This window comes from Acomys russatus, chromosome 1 (assembly GCF_903995435.1).
Source record: "Acomys russatus chromosome 1, mAcoRus1.1, whole genome shotgun sequence".
Lineage (NCBI taxonomy): Eukaryota > Metazoa > Chordata > Mammalia > Rodentia > Muridae > Acomys > Acomys russatus.
The window spans coordinates 111,598,957-111,618,801 of record NC_067137.1 but is presented as its reverse complement, the minus strand read 5'-3'; the positions used below and the strand labels follow the sequence as shown (position 1 = coordinate 111,618,801).

At 51.2% G+C, this 19,845-nt stretch overlaps 1 protein-coding gene across 3 annotated transcripts in view; it reads left to right on the top strand.

Annotated features, from left to right (window-relative positions):
- The first annotated feature begins 2,672 nt into the window (after window positions 1–2,672).
- Window positions 2,673–19,845, top strand: part of Prima1 (proline rich membrane anchor 1) — a 50,846-nt gene continuing 33,673 nt past the window's right edge. For 2 of the 3 annotated variants that reach the window (XR_007831490.1, XM_051154339.1), the window contains exons 1-3: window positions 2,673–2,874; window positions 3,650–3,772; window positions 9,279–9,414. Coding sequence is in view for 2 of the 3 variants with exons in the window: in XM_051154339.1 (XP_051010296.1) it covers window positions 3,680–3,772; window positions 9,279–9,414 (229 nt within the window). In the remaining variant the exon portion in view is untranslated. Of the gene's footprint in view, window positions 2,875–2,977; window positions 3,036–3,649; window positions 3,773–9,278; window positions 9,415–19,845 lie in introns of those variants that run through there. The other variant, XM_051154349.1, reaches the window with a different exon arrangement.

Sequence of the window (19,845 nt, the reverse complement as noted above, 5' to 3'; positions counted from 1 at the left end):
AAGCTTCCAACCCCTCTGCCTTCCTCTTGGGTCCCGTTGCTGTTCTGAGGTTCCCAGCTTCTTGCATTTAGTGATTTATTTCCTGGCTCTTAAGCCTGCAGCGAGACGCTGTGGGATTATGTAGCCTCTGATTGTGTACGCCCGTCTAATAAATCACCCCTTATTAGTCCATTTCTGTTTGTTCCATTTCTCTGGAGAAGTCTGACAGATGCACTTTGGTGAGGAACAAAATCCTAGAGCAACAAGAGTAAGAAAGGGGGCACGGAAAAGGGAAGGAAGAGGAGAGACAAACGGGAGATGGAGTATTGCCACGCTCATCACTGCTTCAGAAGGAGATGACGTCACATCTGTAAGACGTCTCAAAAAAAAAAAAAAAAAAGATGTCTCGTGACTGACCAAATGGAAGCACCCCTAGACTCTATTGCCAGGTTTCCCTTCATCCTTCATCTATTGTCTTTCACTGGCTTGTGATTTCCCAAGGGCTGGGGGAACTATTTCTTTGTAAAGTTACTTGGTGACTCTTGTAATTGGACACCATAAACAATGGGACTCCAGAGAGGCTGAAAGAAGCTGAGACCTCCCTAGGTCCTTCAGTGTCATTAAAGACTTATCGCAAAGGATGGTCTTCATTCTAAGGGAGATAATGGTATTCTCCAGTGTCAGGGCCCCCAATTTCATGGGTTAGGAAGTTGGGGGACCAGGTGACTCTCTGGAGGTACATAGGTTAAGTGCAGAACTGGAAAACGGAATACCAGCATACAAAACCACCGAGTCTCACCCCTCCAACTTACTATGTAGCTAAGGATGACCTTGAACTTCTCATCTTCCGGCCTCCAGCTATACTTCCTGAGTACTAGGACTCAAGATATGTAGCACCATGGCCAGCTTATGCTGTCCTTGGGATCCGACCCAGGGCTTTGTGCATGGTAGGCAAGCACTCTTAACAACCGAACTACAGCTCCAGAATGCCTTGACCCTTTAATTGGAAGTTATTAAGTGCGAATATTAGGGAGATAGCTGTAATATGAGAACTGAATTAATAACGTGGCATAAGTAGTGTTTTCAAGTAGCAGAGAGCTCCAGGTATCCAGAGCTGTTTGTTGTCTTAGCTAAAGCCTAGAGCCCTGTATTGGACAAAATACTCCAACTGGTTTAAGCTACAAAAACATGAGCTGATAGACGGGTCTCAGTTCTATGCTTCGTCCCTACTTTTTACACTGTTCTAGAAGCTCCTCGCTCATCAATCATATCTCCCATCCCTTCTCCCTGACTGTAAAGGTTTGTGATTTATTACTGTTCTACTGTGCCCACTACTATGCCGGTGCTTGGTACTAGGTGCTCAGACTTAGTGTTTAGTACTTGGTACTAGGTGCTTGTGGACCCTGTGGGGCTCACAAGTGCATCAGCCAGGCTTGCACTGGGAAGGAAAGGCCTTGCTGCTGTGCTCTGATGAAGGAAGCTGCTGGAGAACTGGTCTGAAACCTACTTTACTTTGGGTTAAGTGTGGGTTTACCTGGAATGACCCAAGGGAACCCTTGGGGACAGACGAGGGTAATTAAGTAACTAAGTGACTTTCTGGACCAGTGAGCTGTGGTATCTACCCTCCACTATAAGCCTCTGGTTCTCTCACCCAAGCCCAAAACAGGACTGCCTAACTCTTAGGGACTTTGACTGGAATTGTCACACACAACCTGGCCCCCCCCCGCCGCCGCCCCCTCCCGCCCCACCCCGCCTTCGGGGAACATCAATCAGAGCGCTTATAAAGCGCGATCACCAGATGAGCAAGGCGCCTACATGGCGCCCGCGAAGGTTCCTGTGAGGTAGGAGCAGCGAGCAGCTTGTTTGAAGGAGAAGCAACCAGCTCCTTTCTGAAGAACCGACTTGTTGATAATCTTTCTTCAAACAGGAGTTTGCAGATGGTGGAGGAATAAGCCCCGGGGGGCGAGGAGGGGAGGCTGTCTCTGGGGTGTCGCAATTCTCTTCAAGACTCAGCTGAGTAATGGAGGCGAGGTCTTGAGGTCTTAACTGCTAAGTGAAGGGAGGTCAGGCACATTGCTTTGCTAGGCTAGGCAGAACCTAGTTGGGCACCTGCAGAGCCTGCGGGGAAAGGGGGCGTCCGCGAGGATGGCGCGAAGACAGGGTCAACTTTAGTCAGACCTTAGTATACCACCTTCCAGCAGCCTAGGTATGAACTTAACCGAAGGGCGAGCAGGAGCGGGTTGCCACTGCCATTGGGAGTCCTCAGCCTCTAGGGTGAATAAATAAATTATTAAGCGCCCAATACACAATAGCCTCGCTAGATGGAGACGAGGAATCACTGCAGCGGCTCTGGCGGCCGCGGCAGCGGGGAGCGCGGGCGGGAGCGCTGCCCGGGAGGGAGGCGGGCGAGGCTCTGGCTCCGCTCACGTCTGTTTTCCTTTTTCGTGCATTATTTATTTCGCCTCCGCCCGCGGCCCTGCTGCCGGAGCGGGTGCTCCGGGCCGGCGCCTCTTGCCCGCTGCCTCCCGCGGCAACTCCCCCCCCCCCTCCCCACGGCACCCCGCGCCCGGGGCAGCCGCGCGGCGCCACCGGGAAGGGCGGGGACCCAGGCGGCAGGGCTGAAGGAGGGCTCGCTTTGCCCGCTCCTGGAGGATCCGCGGATACTTTCCCCGCCCTCTGCCCGAGCAGCCCAACCCCGGCCCCAGGCTCGGAGGTGGCAGCCTTTCCTGGTCCGCGCACCGCCAAGCGCAGCCCGGAGCTCCGTGCGAGCGCGCCGCGTCCTGGGTCCTCAGATCAGCTGCCTTGGAGGCCCAAGCCGCGCGCAAACTTTTGCTCCAGCGCCGCGCGCTTCCTTCACTGCATGTGAAGCCCCCGCGCGCCAGCGCAGCCGCCAGGGTGAGCTTAGAGGCCCCGCCTAGAGGGCGGGGGACTGGGGAGGCGGCTGGCTTTAAATGGGGGCCCGGCGGCCGCTGAGAAACAGAGCTGCCGTTGGGGGGGGGGGGACCCTGACCTCCCTTGTCCGTGTTGACGATCGGTGGGGGTCGTTGCAAGGCAAGGTGGCGTGAGGCATCCGGAGGGGTGCGGGCGGTGATGGGGGCGTGCGGGAAAACCTACGCCTGCCCGGGAGCAGAAACTGGGGCTTGAGCAGCAAATGGGGGCGCGCACGGAGGTGTCTGTGTGACGGGGTGCGCAGTGAAGTCTCTGGGGCAGAGATTACACGCAGCGAGTGATTTGGTGGTACTGTGCGTGCAGAGTCAAGGAGTGTGCGGGCGGGAGTCGGTGGCGGTGCACTGGGGTCACAAAGCGTGCGCGCGCAGAATGAGTGGTTCTCGCTGGGTTTGAAGCATACTCTTAGAGTTGTGCATGGTCGTTTCTGGGGCTGTATGAGGTTCAGTAAGTATGTTTGGATGTTTCTGGAGGCGTGTATGAGATCAAGGTGTGCACGCATTATTCTGAGGAGGAGGGGGTAGGGTGTGTGTGCCAGGATAGGGTGTGAGTTCTGGGATGCAAGCAGAGTCCGCAAGTGTGCGCGCTTGAACGAAAAGGAAGGCTTGCTTTGCGCAGGTGCCCCAAAGTGCGGGGCTAGTGAGTCCTCATCACACTGGTATGTGAATTGATGCTACCGTGCCTGCGCAGTGTCCACCTGACTCAAGCCTTGCTGTCTTGACAGTTAGCTCACCAGTGGGCGCCGGGAGCCGAGATGCTACTCCGGGACCTGGTGCTGCGCCCTGGCTGCTGCTGGCCCTCATTGCTGCTGCACTGTGCGCTTCACCCACTCTGGGGCTTGGTTCAGGTGAGAAGTGGGGTAGAAGCCTTCTGGGAAGGGGGCGGGGTCACTTCGGAGCTCTCCCTACAGCTACCCACTGACTGAAAATGCAGGTGGGGAGGGAAGGGGGGGCGGGCAGGAGGGTGCGAGCTTGGGAGAAAAGAAAAACTGGTCACGTCCAGCATGCACTGATAAGAAACTTCACAAAGAACCGAACCTTAGTTGTGACCTAAGGCTTGCGGGACCGAACTTGACATAGGAAGGTGCTGAGACCTCATGGTGGTCTCTGCTGCCCCTTTTGGGAAAAGAAACGAACTTAAAAAGAAAAAAAGATCCCGCAGTGGTGTTTCCTACGAGAAAAACTTCAAATTAGCTTTCGGACTGTTTTCAACTTGGGGTCGGGGCTGTGTTTCTTGTAAATAGTGACTGGGAAGGTGGATGGATCGTTGCCATGGGACCCACCATTCATACAGAAGGCCTGTCAAGACTGCCTGAGTACAAATCCCTCCTCACCTTTGGTCTCCCAGTCTGCAGGGCACTCAGTGACTGCAATTACTCAAGGCCGAAAGAGGGTTGGATGGGATGCTCTCTAGACCAACCCAGAATTCCCATGGACAACGCTGACCTTTACCAGTTGAGTGACTGGACTGACCCTGGGTTTCTCCTTCCTGATGCTGCCAGCTCAGTACTTGTTTGTTTGGTACATTGCCTGGACCAGAGGGAGCGGGGCTAGTAGCTGTCCCTGCTGTTGCTGGGATGTGAGGTGTTAGATCCACTGGGCAGAGGCGCTCCTCCCCCTCCCGGCAACTCTGGGCCAAGGCTTTTGCTTTCTCTGCTCTGGATAGCCTCTGGCTTATGGTTACTTTGTTTAAACTTGCTCTGTGTCCTCAGCATTGAGGCTTGTCCACCAGTCTGTGTGCTCATACGCTTAGTTCTCCGTCATCCCCAAACCCTTTCAGCTAGCATGGAGAGAGCACTGATAACATTGCCCTGTGCTTTAGAGGGATCTAAGGAGAAGAGCCGCTGCCACCTGCCCTACCCTTCAAGGCACCAATGAAACAAAACGACACAAAATGACCCAGTTGTGTGGTGTCCTACAGCCAGGCAGTGTTTACAAAAGCAATTGCGCGTGCTTCAGATTCCCAAACTCAATACGAGTCAGTTCTCATGAAAACCAGGTAGAAAAGAACCCTCCAGTTAAGTAGAATGGGGCAAAGATCTCGGCTTGAAGCGCTGGACAGTTAATCTACAAATGACAGGGGCAAAGAAACTGGAGGAAAAGAAGGGGGGCTTGGGAATATATGGGTCTGTTTTTTTTAGGCAGGGGTGCTGGGTTCGGGGAGGAGCAGAGAGGAGAGAAGAAGGAAGCATCCACGCTGGCAAGGCCATGTGTTTCTCTTTAAGTAGCGAGAATAAACCTGTCAAGTCACAGGAGTTTCCCTGGACATAGAAAAGGAGCTCAGAGCCGCCATAGCTTCCACTAGTGTTCTGCTTAAGAAACCCCCCAGAGGGTAAAGGAGAGACCTGATGCAACTGTCTTGTGAGTAATGGGCCACTTGGGGAGACAAGAAACCTGGCAGGTTCCTCCCTTGAAATTGGCAGAAGCCTCTGGCTGTGGCAAGATGATAAGCCAGCAAGTTGCTTAAGTCCAATGGCATTTAAGTTGCCAAAGGTTGGTAGGGTCATTCCTTAATTCCCTCCTCCTTTTAATGTGTCTGGGATGGAGCTTTTGTGATTTAGGCTTCTTCTGAGTTCACTTCAGTTTATTTATTCTTTTTTTTTTTTTTTTCTTCTTCTTACAAGGGAAGAGGATGACAAGCTGGCAGATTTATTAGGTGTGACAGGAGTGTGTCTCATCAAGTTACTGTGGTGCTGGCCCATCTCCTTAAAAGATGCCAGAAGCCATCATTCTTGTGGGCACTTGTCTGAAGCCAGTGCCAGGGAGACAGGCTTGGATCTGGTCTCATGCGTCTCTGTGTGCTGGCATGAAGCTATCCCAGACCCAGTGGAAGCTGAGTCCTCCGTTCAGTTCCCTCAGCATGCATTTTCCAGCAGTGGCATTTACTAGGCACCTCCTGGATGGCAGACTGTGTGTCAAGTGCAAGTGGCTTAGTGGTCCCTGTCCTTGTGTCACTGACAGGGCCACACTGGTAACATCAATAAACAAGTGATTGCAGGCGAAAGCTCTCAGGATGAGCAAAAGCTTAGAACTGGAGAAAGAGTCCAGGGAACCTCCCACTGAGGTGCCACCACAGAGCTGAGAGAGAGGTGAGGATACATGGAATGGTGAAACGTTTGCCAGAGGTGACAGCCTGAAGCCAAGGGCAAGGATGAGGCATGGGGAGACCTGGGCAGAGTAGGAGCAGCAAATCTCCTGGCTATCTTGAAGTTGAGATTTGATCCTGGGCACAACGGAGAGTTTGAAGTGAGGCATGACGCCATCTCCGACTGCTACTTTAGACATCTCAGATTGTCAACCTAGGTTGGCAGGGAGGATGGATTCTGATCCCAGAGCACAAGACAAGTGGCAAAGAGGCTCACAGTGAGGGACTGGGTCACCATATTGAACACATGCAAAGCTTGGTTTCACTGTTAGCATAAGCACGTTCCATGCAGTCCTGGGGGACATTCGTAAGCTATAGTGCTCTTCATTGTTTATCCATTATTCATGTCTAACAAGGCAGTTTTCCTAGCAATACTAGGAACTAGGCAGGTGCCACCCAGTAGACATGGATGCTTGGCACAGGGCAGTAATGAGGCAGGTTCTGGGCATGTTTAGGAGGCACCGTCTACACTAGACGTGAGAGCCGCACAAATTGGCCTTGAGCCCAGCTTCACTCATGTTCTCTGGACACAGGCAAAAGTGCAGCCAAAAGTCAGCCAGAACATTCCACGAATGATCTCCAACCGCTTCCCCATAAAGTCCTTCTCCTCCTCTGCCCACATTTATGTCCCTGTGCTTCCTGACTGCGGATACAATGCTACCGGCCAAAGCTGGGCACTTCCCACTATGTAGACTGCCCCTGGAGCTGTGAGGCAAGCTAAAACCCTCTTGTCCTAAAGTTCTGCCCTCAGGGCTTTTTGTCACAACAAATGAGAAGAGTAGCTAAGACAAGCCCCAGGTGTCCCTAGGCTCTGGGCAGGGGTTAAGTTGGACGCTGGTGGCATTGCTTAGGCTGCATGGTCTCTGGTCTCACCCATCGTATGGCCAATAAGCTTCTTATCTGTGCCGTCCTCACAAAGAGGATGACACGGCTTAGCATGTCCCCTGCTCAGGATGACCCCAAGACACCTAGAGTTACATATGGGGCGGGGGCAGACATCATAGAAGAGCAGGGCACTTGCCTTAAAGGGGAAGGTTTGCAAGGTGAAAGGTCAGCGGTGAGCAAGGAGGCCCAAGTAAAGCCGGAGGAAGGGCCTGTCCCAGATGACTGTGTAAGAAAGGCTTCCGAAGGATGAAGAGGAGCCTGCTGGTGGAGGCTAGACTTATCAGTCACAAGCTCATGAAAAACCAAGCTATAGGAGACTCCAGGGGTTGCCCCAGCTATAGCCCACCCCTTGGCAAGAAGTACAGCTGGCTCAGACTTGGCCCTTCTGCGAGCGCGGCCTCTTGAACAGTCAGTTGTTCACTTGGGTCTCAGTGGAGCCTTCACACAAGAGCCCAGGATCAATTGATTTTTTTTTTTTTTTTTAATGAAACGAACTCCTTCGTTTTTTCCTCCTTCAGCCTTGAGATCTGGTCCCCGTTTTCTTGCCTGTCCTTTGGTCATATTCAACACTCTTGAAGATCTTCACTTTTACGGCATCTCACAAAAATAGGTCATTGTGTCAGGGCCGGGTCGGACCAATGTGCTCCCCTTGAACTCTCCGGCACTGAGTGTGCCTTGGAGACGGAGGAAGTAATTGCTTTGGCTGGGCGTCTTAGATAGTGCTGATCTAGAGCAAGGCAGGAAGGGGGTGAGGTTTGACTGGGGGAGGGGCTCAGACATATGGTAGAGAGTCTGGCCTGTTTACCCCTGACTCTGACAATTGAATCATGTCGGTACAGGAACGAAGGAATCCCATCTTCTTCCCTTGGGAGGCAGGACTGTTTCTAGGGTCAGAGACACAGTCAGTGGTCCTTTAAAAATACCAAGAGGTGATTTGTAAGAGTCTGTTGGCCTCTTAGATATTAAGGTGGGGGTGTAAATTGGTCCAGCCTCTCGTGGCATCCATTATGCATCTGTTGTGTCACCAAGTGCAGCCCTGTGGCCTCTCTCACACAGCAGAGGGACTCTAGGGTCCCCAACTGCGATAGTAGGCTGGAGGAAGGTGCAGGGATATTAGGATTCTGGTTTCTATCTTCTTGTATGAAACCAGAATACCTGAGCAAGTCTTTTGCTGAGGCAACTGGTTGCCCTCAGGTCTTTCCTTCTTATTTTGAAGTCATCTTTGGGTTCCCGGCTTTACAATCCTCTGCAGTTGGAAGGACACAGGCAGGGTTCTCAGCCTGGCTCTCTCTGGGCTTGACTGGGACATTAAAGCAAAACATGCCAGGCCCAGCTCCCTTGCAAGTCTCGGTCCACTGGTACTAGGTAAGACAAAGGCAAGAATGTGTTGGGGTACAGCTAGAGGGAGGAAGTTGAGCACAACTTTCTGTAGCACACTTAAGGAGCCAGAGAGACCCATCCCGGGAAGACTCTGGGCCCAAACCTATAAGGCACAGGCTCTGATCCAGGCTTTGCTGTTTGCTCTTTGATTGGTTGGCTCTCTGAATGTTAGGCCATTCCCTTGGGTGTTAGTTTTTAACAATGAGAGGGAAGCCAAGGTGTAGACGGCCCCGTCCTGCCATAGCTGACAGTCCTATGGTAAAGACAGGCCAGAACCAAGTAGTGGAAAGGAGCCCTGGTACCAGGGAACCTCTGAGAAGGAGATTCGGCCTAGCCAGGAAGTGACAATAGAGCTGAATGGTGGTGGCAAGGTGGGTGAGGTGGGAGAATATTCCAGCCACCAGGACAGGGATGACAGGAGGATGGTGGAAAGAAAGAAGGGTGCATAGAGGCTTGCTGAGGGGGCTGCTTATGCAGGAGCTTGTGGACCATGTAGTCCTCTGAGTAGTAAGGAAACACTTGGGGGATCACTGGGGCGATGGAGATGATTTGGAAGATGTGTTCCCCACCTACCACTCAACTGCCACACAAAGACCATCAGGGGGTTAGCTACCCTGCCTCTTGGTCACATGAGATGCAGATAAAGGTCCAGTCAGGTAGGTTTCTTCTACAAGATGGGGGGAGGGGAACCCTACCCTAGACAGACACAGAAAGGCTGAAGGAGCTGTGACAAGAAAGGGCAAGGCTTCATCTGTGTGGCCTCAAGGAAGATAGACATGGGTCTGGGGCTTAATGGAGAACCCCCTTGATGCCTGTCTATCCTGCCTGCTTTGGTCTTATTGAAGAACCCCAAGTGTGGCCTGGAAGGGACCCAGGGCAGGATCAGTTCAGCTGCTAGTCACCCTGTGGCCTCTTACATCTCCTGGTTGTGTCCGTGCCTGCAGGTGACGCATGCTGAGCCCCAGAAGTCTTGCTCTAAGGTGACTGACAGCTGCCAACAGATCTGCCAGTGCCGACCCCCACCCCCACTCCCCCCTCCACCTCCACCTCCACCGCCTCCCAGACTACTCTCTGCCCCAGGTAAGTGAAGACTCATTCATTTGGAGGTGGGGGGCAGCAGGGGATGGATGGGTGTTATTTCTATATGTTTTCCTGGGCTGATGAACAAGATGAGACAGAGGACAGCTCTGCCTTCTTTGTAATTTTCCACTGGCCGAGCGGGACTGAAGCCAAGGCCCAACTTTCCCCTGCAGTCTGCAGAACGCTATTCCCCCAGAATGCTCTTACAAGATGGAGAAGGATGCTTCTCCATTGGTTAATCGGATAAAAGTCAATCTCCATTTGATAAGTGACCTGGCCTGCAATGTTCCGAGGGCCAGATCTTTAAAGGGGTCAGCTGCTCAGTACGGTACAATCTTCAGTACCCCACCCACACAGTTTTAGTTTTCAATTCTGATGCCTGTTTAAGGAGGCAGTTAGGATAGAACCAAGGAAAAGGGTCTGGAAGATGAGATCCACTCTTGTCTTTTGGCCATTTGTACCCAATCTGCTGAAGCCTCTTAGCCTTGCTCGCCTCCTCCCTGGGTGACTGCACTTCTGAACAATTTAATTGCCTGATCTCACAAACACAGGCGCATGCCTTTAGCCAGAAATGGCCTCAGCCCTGAGTTCTGCACAGTTAAGTCCCCTGCTTACAAGTGGTGATTCCTGGGCTCTGTAGAGGAGATTCTGAGATGCAGATGGCTCGCTCTAGGTTTGCCCTGTAGCATACCTATGATCATGTCTCCACTGAATTAAGTGTGAGTGTGTCTTAAATAACCACCGGGTGTGGTGGAGCATGCCTTCAGTCCCAGCACTCAGGAGGCAGAGGTAGATGGGTCACTGTGAGTTCAAGGCCAGCCTGGTCTACAAAGCAAGTCCAGGACAGTCAAGGCTACACAGAAAAAGAAAAAGGAAAAAATAAAATAAAAATAAAAAACAAGAAAGAAAAAAGAAAAAATCTTAAATAACCCTGACAAGGCTCGATCCCTGTCAGGCTGTGTGTCCAGCCTCTTGGTACCTTGTGGACAATACTGTGTACAGGACCATTTTTACAGTTTGTGTGAATTCTTTCCTTTATATGGGCACCTTGTGACCCCCTGCTTCTATGAGTGTAGCCCCAAATAACCTACTGACAGCCTGTCTTGCTTACTTTAGATCTATGAGTCATAGCTTTTGGGGCGGAGCTTAGCCTCATCTGAGGTCACTCAGATGCAGGTTAGAGTGAAAGCCTGATCCCATCAGGCCCCTCTGGCATGTGCTTCAGCATCCCTCCACATCCCTGGAGAGACCCCATCCGTCTGTGCTAAGAACTGGCACCGGTCCCTAGAGATGTCACCTGCCTTTCCTGAGACACCCTTCTGCCCAGTGCCTGGCCCCTAGGCCCGTGGCTGGGATCTGATGGCTCCACACATTCAGCCATGGTCCCTTCAACTCCTCTTGCATTGTTCCCCACCTGTACTGGACACAGGGGAGGATTATGTGTTCTTCTGTGCCCGCTCGGCTCCACAGAGGGCATCGTATCTATCAGCAATCCACAGGGTGGCCTGTGAGGACATGGAACTCATTTGCTGGGGACACTGGAAATTCTTGTGTGGTTAGGCCAGATTCTACCCTTAAATTTCAAAATAGCCTTCCTGGTGTCTTCAACCTAGCATGAAGGCTGTGTTTCTTCTTGTAAGCAATGGCCAGGGAGGTGGGTGGATTATTGACACGTGACCCACAATTCATGCAGAATCTGGTCTATAAAGTAGATGGGATTGTCCTGGGTTGTTATGGAGGTTGCACAAAGAAGACATCCAAGTAGAAAGTGCAGCATGGATGAAGGCTGGGCAAAAAGCTGGGAGGCAGGGCCTGTGAGATACATCTTCGGTGTCATAGTCCTTCAGTGGGGTTATCTTAATCCGTTTTCTGTTGCTATAAGGCAATACTGGAAACTGAGTAGTTTATAAAGGAAAATGCTTTATGTTGGCTGGGATACCCAAGACTGGGGTGGGGCGGGGGCAGCATCTGGTAAGGGCCTTCCTATGTTTCATGCCACAGTGGACCAAAGGACAGACAGGCATGTGCAGATATGGCAGGAATAAAGCCGGCCAGACCAGACTGCTCTGTGGCATTTCTGTTCCTCAGAGAACCCATCTGGAGTCACGAGAAAGCCATCAATCCCTCTTTAAGGTGCCACTTCCACATGTCACTCTGTTGGCAGCCAGCCCAGTTTTAACCTGAGTTTTGCTGGGGCAGATGGCATCCAAATCAGAGCAGTGTTGAAAAGGGAAGCCGTGGGACAGATCTTCTGGGCTGTGGGCCTCCAGGGCCTGGCTGGGCGAGCAAGCCACAGCCCATCCTGTGGACCATGGCTCAGGGGTTTCCCCACATCCGAGCACCATCTCTCATTTGCCTTCGCTTTTCTGTGTATATTCATGCCTGTTTCCATAGTACTCTTCGTGGAAGTTGTGTAAATGAGAAACCAGGTCCACTTGCATGTAAAAGGTGCCCATAGAAACAAGCAGGATGAAAACAAGCCAGTGCTTTAAGACATTGATCAGAAGGCTTGTAGGAGAGTCAAAAGGAGCATGCTGTGTTGTTGTTGGTGTTGCTGTTACGGATTTTGTGTTAGCATCCTGCGACGGTAGCAAAACACCTGAGATAACCACCTTACTAATGAAAAAAGGTCGTCTTTGACTCAGTTTCAGCAGATTCGGCATATGGTTGATTGACCGTGGGCTTTGGATATGGGTATCATTACACACACAGTCTACCACGGTGGGGATGGTGGATGATGGAGGAGCCCTGTTTATATTCTGGCAGCCAAGAAGCAAAGGCAGTAAGAAAAGGCCTTGGGTCACAGTCTCCCCTTCAAAGTCACAGCCTAATGACTTGACTTCCTACTAGGCCCCACCTCCTAAAGGTCCCATCTCTTCTTAATTGCATCACAGACTAGGCACCAAACCTTCAACACATGGCCCTTGGAGGGCATTCAGGATCCAAACTGTAAGAGCTTTAGTGTGTGTTTGAGCAGTGAGTGCTGTCTAAAGTCTGTTGTACTGTGGGGACATAGGCCCGTCTTTTGGGACACTGCCTGGACAGGGATAAGCCCACGGAAATGCTAGCAGATGAATGGTGTGCTGTCTCACACACTGCTTCAGAGACATCCATTTCTTTTAACAACTTGGAGTGCATGTTAGGGTTGATCTGCCAGACAAGACACCCCCACCCCACCCCCTCTCTCTCTTTCTGTGCGCGCCTCTTAAAATTATTTGATATCCAGAGTTCTGGGACACGTGAAGGCAGTCTGGGTGCTGTAGAAAAGGGGTTTGAGGGTAAAGAGGGTGCCAAAGCTGAGCTATGGGCAGGAAAGTGATTCTGAATGAGAAGAGAACAGTATGGCTGAAACAATATCTTGTTATAAGCAGCAAAAATAACTCCTCTGTCTGAAATGGATTTTGACCATAATTGTCCACACAGCGCTCACTGATCCACTGCCCAGCTAGTCACTCTCCTCGTCCCATGTCTTTTGTCTTTATTTGTTGGTGTCCCATGAGCTTCATTATGGTTCCTTCTGGAAATGAGGATGTGAGGTTATTTCCAGGAGTATGGGCAACTTGCCAGTGAAGAAAATGTCTCTTTCTCCCTCAACAAATCTAACGGCCTGTTGGTCCCCAGGGAAGAGTGGGGCGTGGTGAGTCCCAACGCCTCCTAAACAGAATATTGATGAACCCAGTCTTATTCAGATAATTATAGGTGCTGGGAATTCCAGAGTGCCACAGCCGTGTCATCCCACAATACTTTATTCCTTCCTCAAGCTCTCCCATTCTTTCCACGTGAGCTTTAGAGGAAGTGATAAAACTGGTTCACCGAGTGCCAAGCATTCAGCACATATTCTCAATGCACTAACAGCTGCCCATAACAAAACAAATGCAAACAAACAAAATTCTCCCATGGGCATATACATAAATATTAAGAAGGCACTGTGCTGGCATGTTATATCCACTTAGCAAAAATGATAACAGTAGCTTCCTCATGATGGTCTACAATATGGGCTTTTGATCACGTGTATAGTATCAAACACAATTTCCTTCTGGTGGAGCAGGCCTCAATTCCAAGCAGAACATGGTTGGTTACCCCCATAACGGTCATGCCTCTATCACAACAGCTGGAACCTCTTGCCTGGCAGGCCACTAGTGTAACACTCGGGGTCCACAGCCTAGTGAGACTTTGATAGCAATCCGTCTGTAGCAATGTCATAGGTTTTATTATGGCATTTTCATACATTTGTGTCACGGCCCTTTGTTCTTATTATTTTCCTTCACACTGTCCTCCCTCATCCTTTTTTTTCTAGACACACTTCCGGAAGTGACTTACACAATACAAAAGTTAGAGAGAAAGATGGTAGCTGTTAAGCTCCTGAGTCAGAATGCTGCATCCCAAGGAATCAAATGATTTTCATCATCATCTCAGATGATGGTCAGGGAGGGAGGCAGGAAGGCATGGGGCTGACAGGGGCTGACAAGACAGGGAGCAGCTGTCACAGAGGCCCAAGAGCTGGGGAACGTGGGCCTGGGGTAGACAGCACAGGGAGAGAGACACCCATTGGCACAGACCCCATGGATGTGGTAATCAGAAGGGATCTAGGTGCTCGCACACCTCCCTCACCATTCAGACAGCACTCAGCCACTTACGGCCTTGTTGCTTGGGTTGGCCAGTTTATTCCAGTTTTCCCAGGTCTCTCCTGGTTTTAGGTCCCAGAGTCTCTTGCTGGGGGAAACTGCTTAGCCTTGAGTCCCTGGCAAAGGCAAGGTGATTTAAAAAAATTTTTTGTTGTTGTTGTTGTGTTCATTTGGGGGTGTGTGTTTATTTACATGTGGTGCTGGGGACTGCTGCCTTGTACTCTGTAAGGCCCAGCTCTGTGCCACTGTCCCAACATCCGTCACCCTTCCTGTCACTAGGATGCAAAAGGTTCATGAGAAGGAGTGAGTGCATGAGTGAGTGGATGAATGGGTGAACGAGTTAATTTGTTGAGACAGTATGTACTCTAGGCTATCCTCAAATTTGAGCTCCTCCCTCTCGACTGTCTATGTGCTGGGACTACAGACATGCACCACCATGCCTGGTATGCATGCCATGGAAGGTTCTTGAACAGCATGTTTATTTGCTGGCAACTTGTTTTTCACACTCTGCCCATAACCCTCTTACCTGCCCTTGGGACATCACTTTTTGTGCATGTGTGTGTGTGTGTGTGTGTGTGTGTGTGTGTGTGTGTGTGTGTGATGTACCATGGGAGTGAGGGGTGGGTGCACGACAGGGGCCTTAGAAGCCTCTGGGAAGGTGTCTTAAGAAGATGCTGGGCCTCATCCCTAGGACCCCTCACTCAGTAGGTCATCATGGAGCCGAACAACTGGAAGTCATTGCTCATTCTCAAGGGAGGCTGACTCGTAGTCATAGGAGCACTTTGAGGAGCAAAGTGCTAGAGATGACAGTTTAATCAAAGGACTTTGGAGGCCTACAAGGCCCTTCTGCTCTGAGATACCAGGCCAGACATACGCGTTCTCCTGGGGCCGCCATTTTCTCACCAGGGAAGGATCTGCTGTGGAGACTGGAGATTCTGCAGGTCACGCTGGGTAAAACCCATGCCACCCTAAAGGTGGTGTCACAGAGCTGTGACTCAGAATGTGGCTTTCCTGCCCTCTGACCTTTTCTTTAGCTATGTGAGCTGCTGTGAACCATGACAAGTGAGGCCATCTCTGTCATGCATAAAGTGAACTTGTGGAGAGCCCTGAACCCAGTTACCACTCGGCAAATGGCAGCTAATAAGAAATGTGAAGGCTAGGGTGGTGATATGGTAAAGGTGCTTGTTGCTAAGCTTGGTAAGCTGAGTTTGGTGCCAGGGATCCATGAGGCAGAAAGAGAAAATGGCTTCTGCTAGTTCTCCTTTGACCTTCACACATGCATTGCATTGCATTACACACATGCATACGCGTACACACACACACACACACACACACACACACACACACACACACACACACACGATATAAAATGTTTATTAGGGTTAAACTGGGAGTGATGATTTACACCTGTGCAATTTCAGCCACCAGGAGGCAGAGGCAGCAGGAGGACCAGAAGTTCAAGGTCATTCTTGATCATATAGTGAGTTCAAAGCCAGCCTGGGCTATATAAGACTCTGTCACAAAAAGAAATTACTAAGGCTGACAGTTTTAGTAGTCATAGGCCACTAACCATCAAATTGTCAAGGGCCTAAGTAGGATTCTGGAACCTGGCTGAGAATACACTTGGGATAGAGTGGACTCAGCAACTGGATAAATTCCACGGAAAGGGGGCCCTGACACTTCCATTCACACCCTTCTTAGGAACGTCCCTTTTAGCCTATGATCCTCAGAGTCAAGTGGGGCCCCTAACTCCCCCCCCAGTGATGGTATTCTAGAAGGCATGAGGGGGGTACGACCACAATACTCAGGCAAAGCCGACGGCAGCCACCAGAACTGAGGACCTGGTCTTGCTTTGTAAATGCCAGCTGTGGCCTGTTGTCCCTGCCTGTGACTCAGATCACCCAGGCCATGGGAGGAAGAACTGTGTACCAGCCCTCAAGGAAAAGCATATTCACCCCCTATGTGACACGACGGGCTTCAAGGCAGACAGGCCAGAAATAGCTATGGCAGAGCCGAGGCATCAGCTGGTGTGTCCACAGAGCCCAAGGACTTCAAAGCGCTGGGCTAGATTTTTATTTTTGCATTTTTTAAATTCTTTCAAAAATCAGAAGAGAGGTTAAGTGACTCCCCAAAGGCCACACAGTGGTGATGGAGCTGTGAGTAGGGTCACTTGGGTCCCCCAGGAGCCAAGATTCCAATTAAGCTGTGAAAGTTCTAGAATATTTTATTTTTGAGGAAGGTCTCACATTGTAGGCAAGGTTGCCTAGAACTGTAGATCCTCCCAATCTTCCTAGAAATGAACTTGCAGACATGTGTACCACCATGCTTGGCTAGAATGCTCCCCCCACCCCTCACCCCCGACACACAGTTTGAACAGTAGAAAGAAACCAATAGTTAGTCCCTGGTCCTGCAGGCAGGAACTCTGTGAACCCTCAGACACTCCTTTGTAATAGGTGGCATTGTCCTCACTCTCTCTGAAAAGACCAGAGCTTCTGAAAGGGCGAGTTACTTGTACCAGGCTGCTCAGCTGGAAGGGCCAGCCTGCCTCTGAGGAGTTCACTTGGGCTCATACAGATCTCACCTCACGCCAGCCCTGTTCTGGTTTCACATGGCTACAGAACAAGCTGCCTCAATAGATGACCCACAGATGGGTTGTCTCTGCCCCCTCCCAGATGAAGGGGTCAACTGTATCCCACCAGGCTGTTCTCACTGTGTGCCTTTTATGAAGTTGTAGCTAACTGCCTGGAGCTGGGTCATTCCAAACACTTTCTCTCTCATATCTGGCAGTTGATACTGCCTTTGGCCATTTGTTGGCCAGGTCCTCAGCTGAGCCATCCTCTGGAATCCCTGCACATGATGTCGCCGTGTGGTCTGGGTCTTCTCACAACAGGGAGGCCAGGTGGCAAGGTTGTAAGGCAGGCAAGGAAGCTACAACTGTTTTGAAGGTGTGCCTGAGAAAGCCACGCAACACGGTGCCTATCGTGGTCTGCTCTGTAGAATCAAGCAGCCAGAGCTGGCTCATCAGATCTTGACCCTTAATGAGGAGGGTGTGTGTGTGTGTGTATGTGTGTGTGTGTGTGTGTGTGTGTGTGTGTGTGTGTGTGTTGCTTTTGAAGTGCTGGAGAAGAAACTCAGGGCCTTACACATCTAGCTACATCCCAAGCCCTTAGGTTTTTTTGTTTTGTTTTGTTTTTAAAGATAAGGCTCAGCCTAGCCTTTAACTCTCTGTAGCCCAGGCTATCCTCAAACCATGCTTTTCCTGCCTCAGGCTCCCTAATGCTTGCATTACAGACATGCGACAGCATGGCTATGCTTGGTGGCCATGCTGTTCTTTAGCCACATGCGCATACAGGCTCATGATCCTTGGTCTTTCCTTTTCCTTCGTAGAATCATCCCGGCTTTTAAGTACGTAGTTGATTGACTAGTGCTGGGATCCTGGCCTAGATATGCACAGTTGCTGAGTTTCTTGCTGGGCCCTTAGTGACAATTCCAGCTCTTCAGTCCATGTCAGACACCCGTGGTTCTCAATTGTTTATTTTCCAGTATATTTGGGGGCTTTCTGTGGATTGGGAACAGGCTGGGTTCTGAGAATGCAGTGACTCTGACAGAAATGCCCTCCGCAGTCATGGCGTTCACGGTTTACTTGGATGGGGAGAGGAGATGTGATAGATGGATATAAGAGACATGGTACAGGAAAATGGAAGATAGTGTGTGCTGTGCTCTGTCTGAAGGGGTGCTGAGATGGCCACTGACACTAGTGGGCTACATGTGAGCTGAGTGCCCACTAAAGGAGACTAGAAAGCTGGGAAGACAGGAGGAAAAACATTCTTATCAGAGGGAACAGCCTGTGCAAGGTCCACATGCAAGCTGAAAAGTGTGAAAAACGGGAGGAGCCCTAGAGTCGGGGGGTATTGTAATACAGGGGGCACTAGGAGTCTCCACAAAGCATCAGAAGCCAGGAAAGGAGCTTGGATTTTATCTAAATGCAGCTGGGAGCCTGAAGAGCAGAGGTTCTGGACCCTTCCATCCAGACATGGATATTTACATTACAACTCATAACAGCAGCAAAACTTCAGGTATGAAGTATCAATAAAGATAATTTTATGGTTGGGGTTGACCACAACACAAGGTATCAAAGGGTCACAGCATTAGGAAGGTTGAGAACTACCTTTCTGGAGAATGAGGCCTCACATCTGCTTTGCAGAGACTGGTCCTGTGGAAGGGAGTAAGGGAGGAGGGGAGAGTAGAGGTCAGGGCTCGGCGACAAGGCTGGCACTGTGTCCAGCCAGAGATGGTGGTGACGGTGGCCGGACGAGGCTAGGGGCAAGTGCGAGATGCTGAACTAACTTAGTCTGATTTGGGACCATTCTAGAAGATCCAGGGCTACTGGGCCTGAGGAGAGAGGGATGTGGGGATGCTGCTGGGGCCAGGGAGAGAGGGATGCAGGGATGCTGTTGGGCCTGAGGAGAGAGGGATGCAGGGATGCTGCTGAGCCCAAGGAGAGAGGGATGCAGGGATGCTGCTGGGCCCAAGGAGAGAGGGATGCAGGGATGCTGCTGAGCCCAAGGAGAGAGGGATGCAGGGATGCTAGTGGGCCTGGAGAGAGGGTTGCAGGGATGCTGCTGGGCCTGGGGAGAGAGGGATGCAGGAATGCTGCTGGGCCCAAGGAGAGAGGGATGCAGGGATGCTGTTGGGCCCGGAGAGAGAGGGATGCAGGGATGCTGCTGGGCCCAAGGAGAGAGGGATGCAGGGATGCTATTGGGCCTGAGGAGAGAGGGATGCAGGGATGCTGCTGGGCCTGGGGAGAGAGGGATGCAGGGATGCTGCTGGGCCTGGGGGGAGAGGGATGCAGGGATGCTGCTGGGCCCAAGGAGAGAGGGATGCAGGGATGCTATTGGGCTCGGAGAGAGAGGGATGCAGGGATGCTATTGGGCCTGGGGAGAGAGGGATGCAGGGATGATGCTAGGCCCAAGGAGTCACTGAGTGGAGGATGCCACTCTCTGCATCTGCTCCTTGTTTGTCATTTCACAGTGACGAAGATCAGGTGGGGCCAAGATGGAGTGGTGACCCGTTATCCCTCCCCTGTGTTTTAACTGCTTCCATCCTAAGCATTGAATTCCTTGGCATTGATCAGGGATAGCACCACTGATCCTCTAAAAGGCAAAAGTTCTGGTCACATCCTCCTGGGTCGTGATGCATGTGAGTGGGACATGGCCTGCCTGCCTTGGGGTAACAAAGCTGATGGACACAGCGGGTAAAGTCCCCATCACCTTGCCTTCCCCGGGGATGCCAGACCTCAATGGAGGTCCATAGATGCTACTGACCTTACCCTTGGTGGGACGTGGTGTGGGTATCAGACACCCAGAGACTGCACAACTTTGAAAGCATCGTGCTTCCTACTCTGTACTGATGCAGAGTTGGCCTATGCAAGGGCTGTGAAGTTGGATTCCTGGGAATTTTCTCTTGCTGGAGGCACTGTTTTCATCTTGTCACTGATCTGCATTCTTGGTCTTTGAGGCGGGTCCTGGAGGCCAACTGGCCTCTGGCTCTCTATAGCTGTATCTCGGTCACCCCGTCTCTCTGGGTTCCCGTTTTCTCAATCTAAAAGTAGTCGTGGGAGATAAAAACCATGAACGAGGGCCTGGCACTGGCCTCCCACCGCCCACGCGGTGAGTGGCCCACTCTTCCTAAGTAGAATTTTCGCAACTGTGAATCTTTCTTTAGCAAATTCCTATATGGGTCAGACTTTATTCTTCCATCTGTAAAGTGGGTCAACTCTCACATTCTACACTACACTCAACCCAGG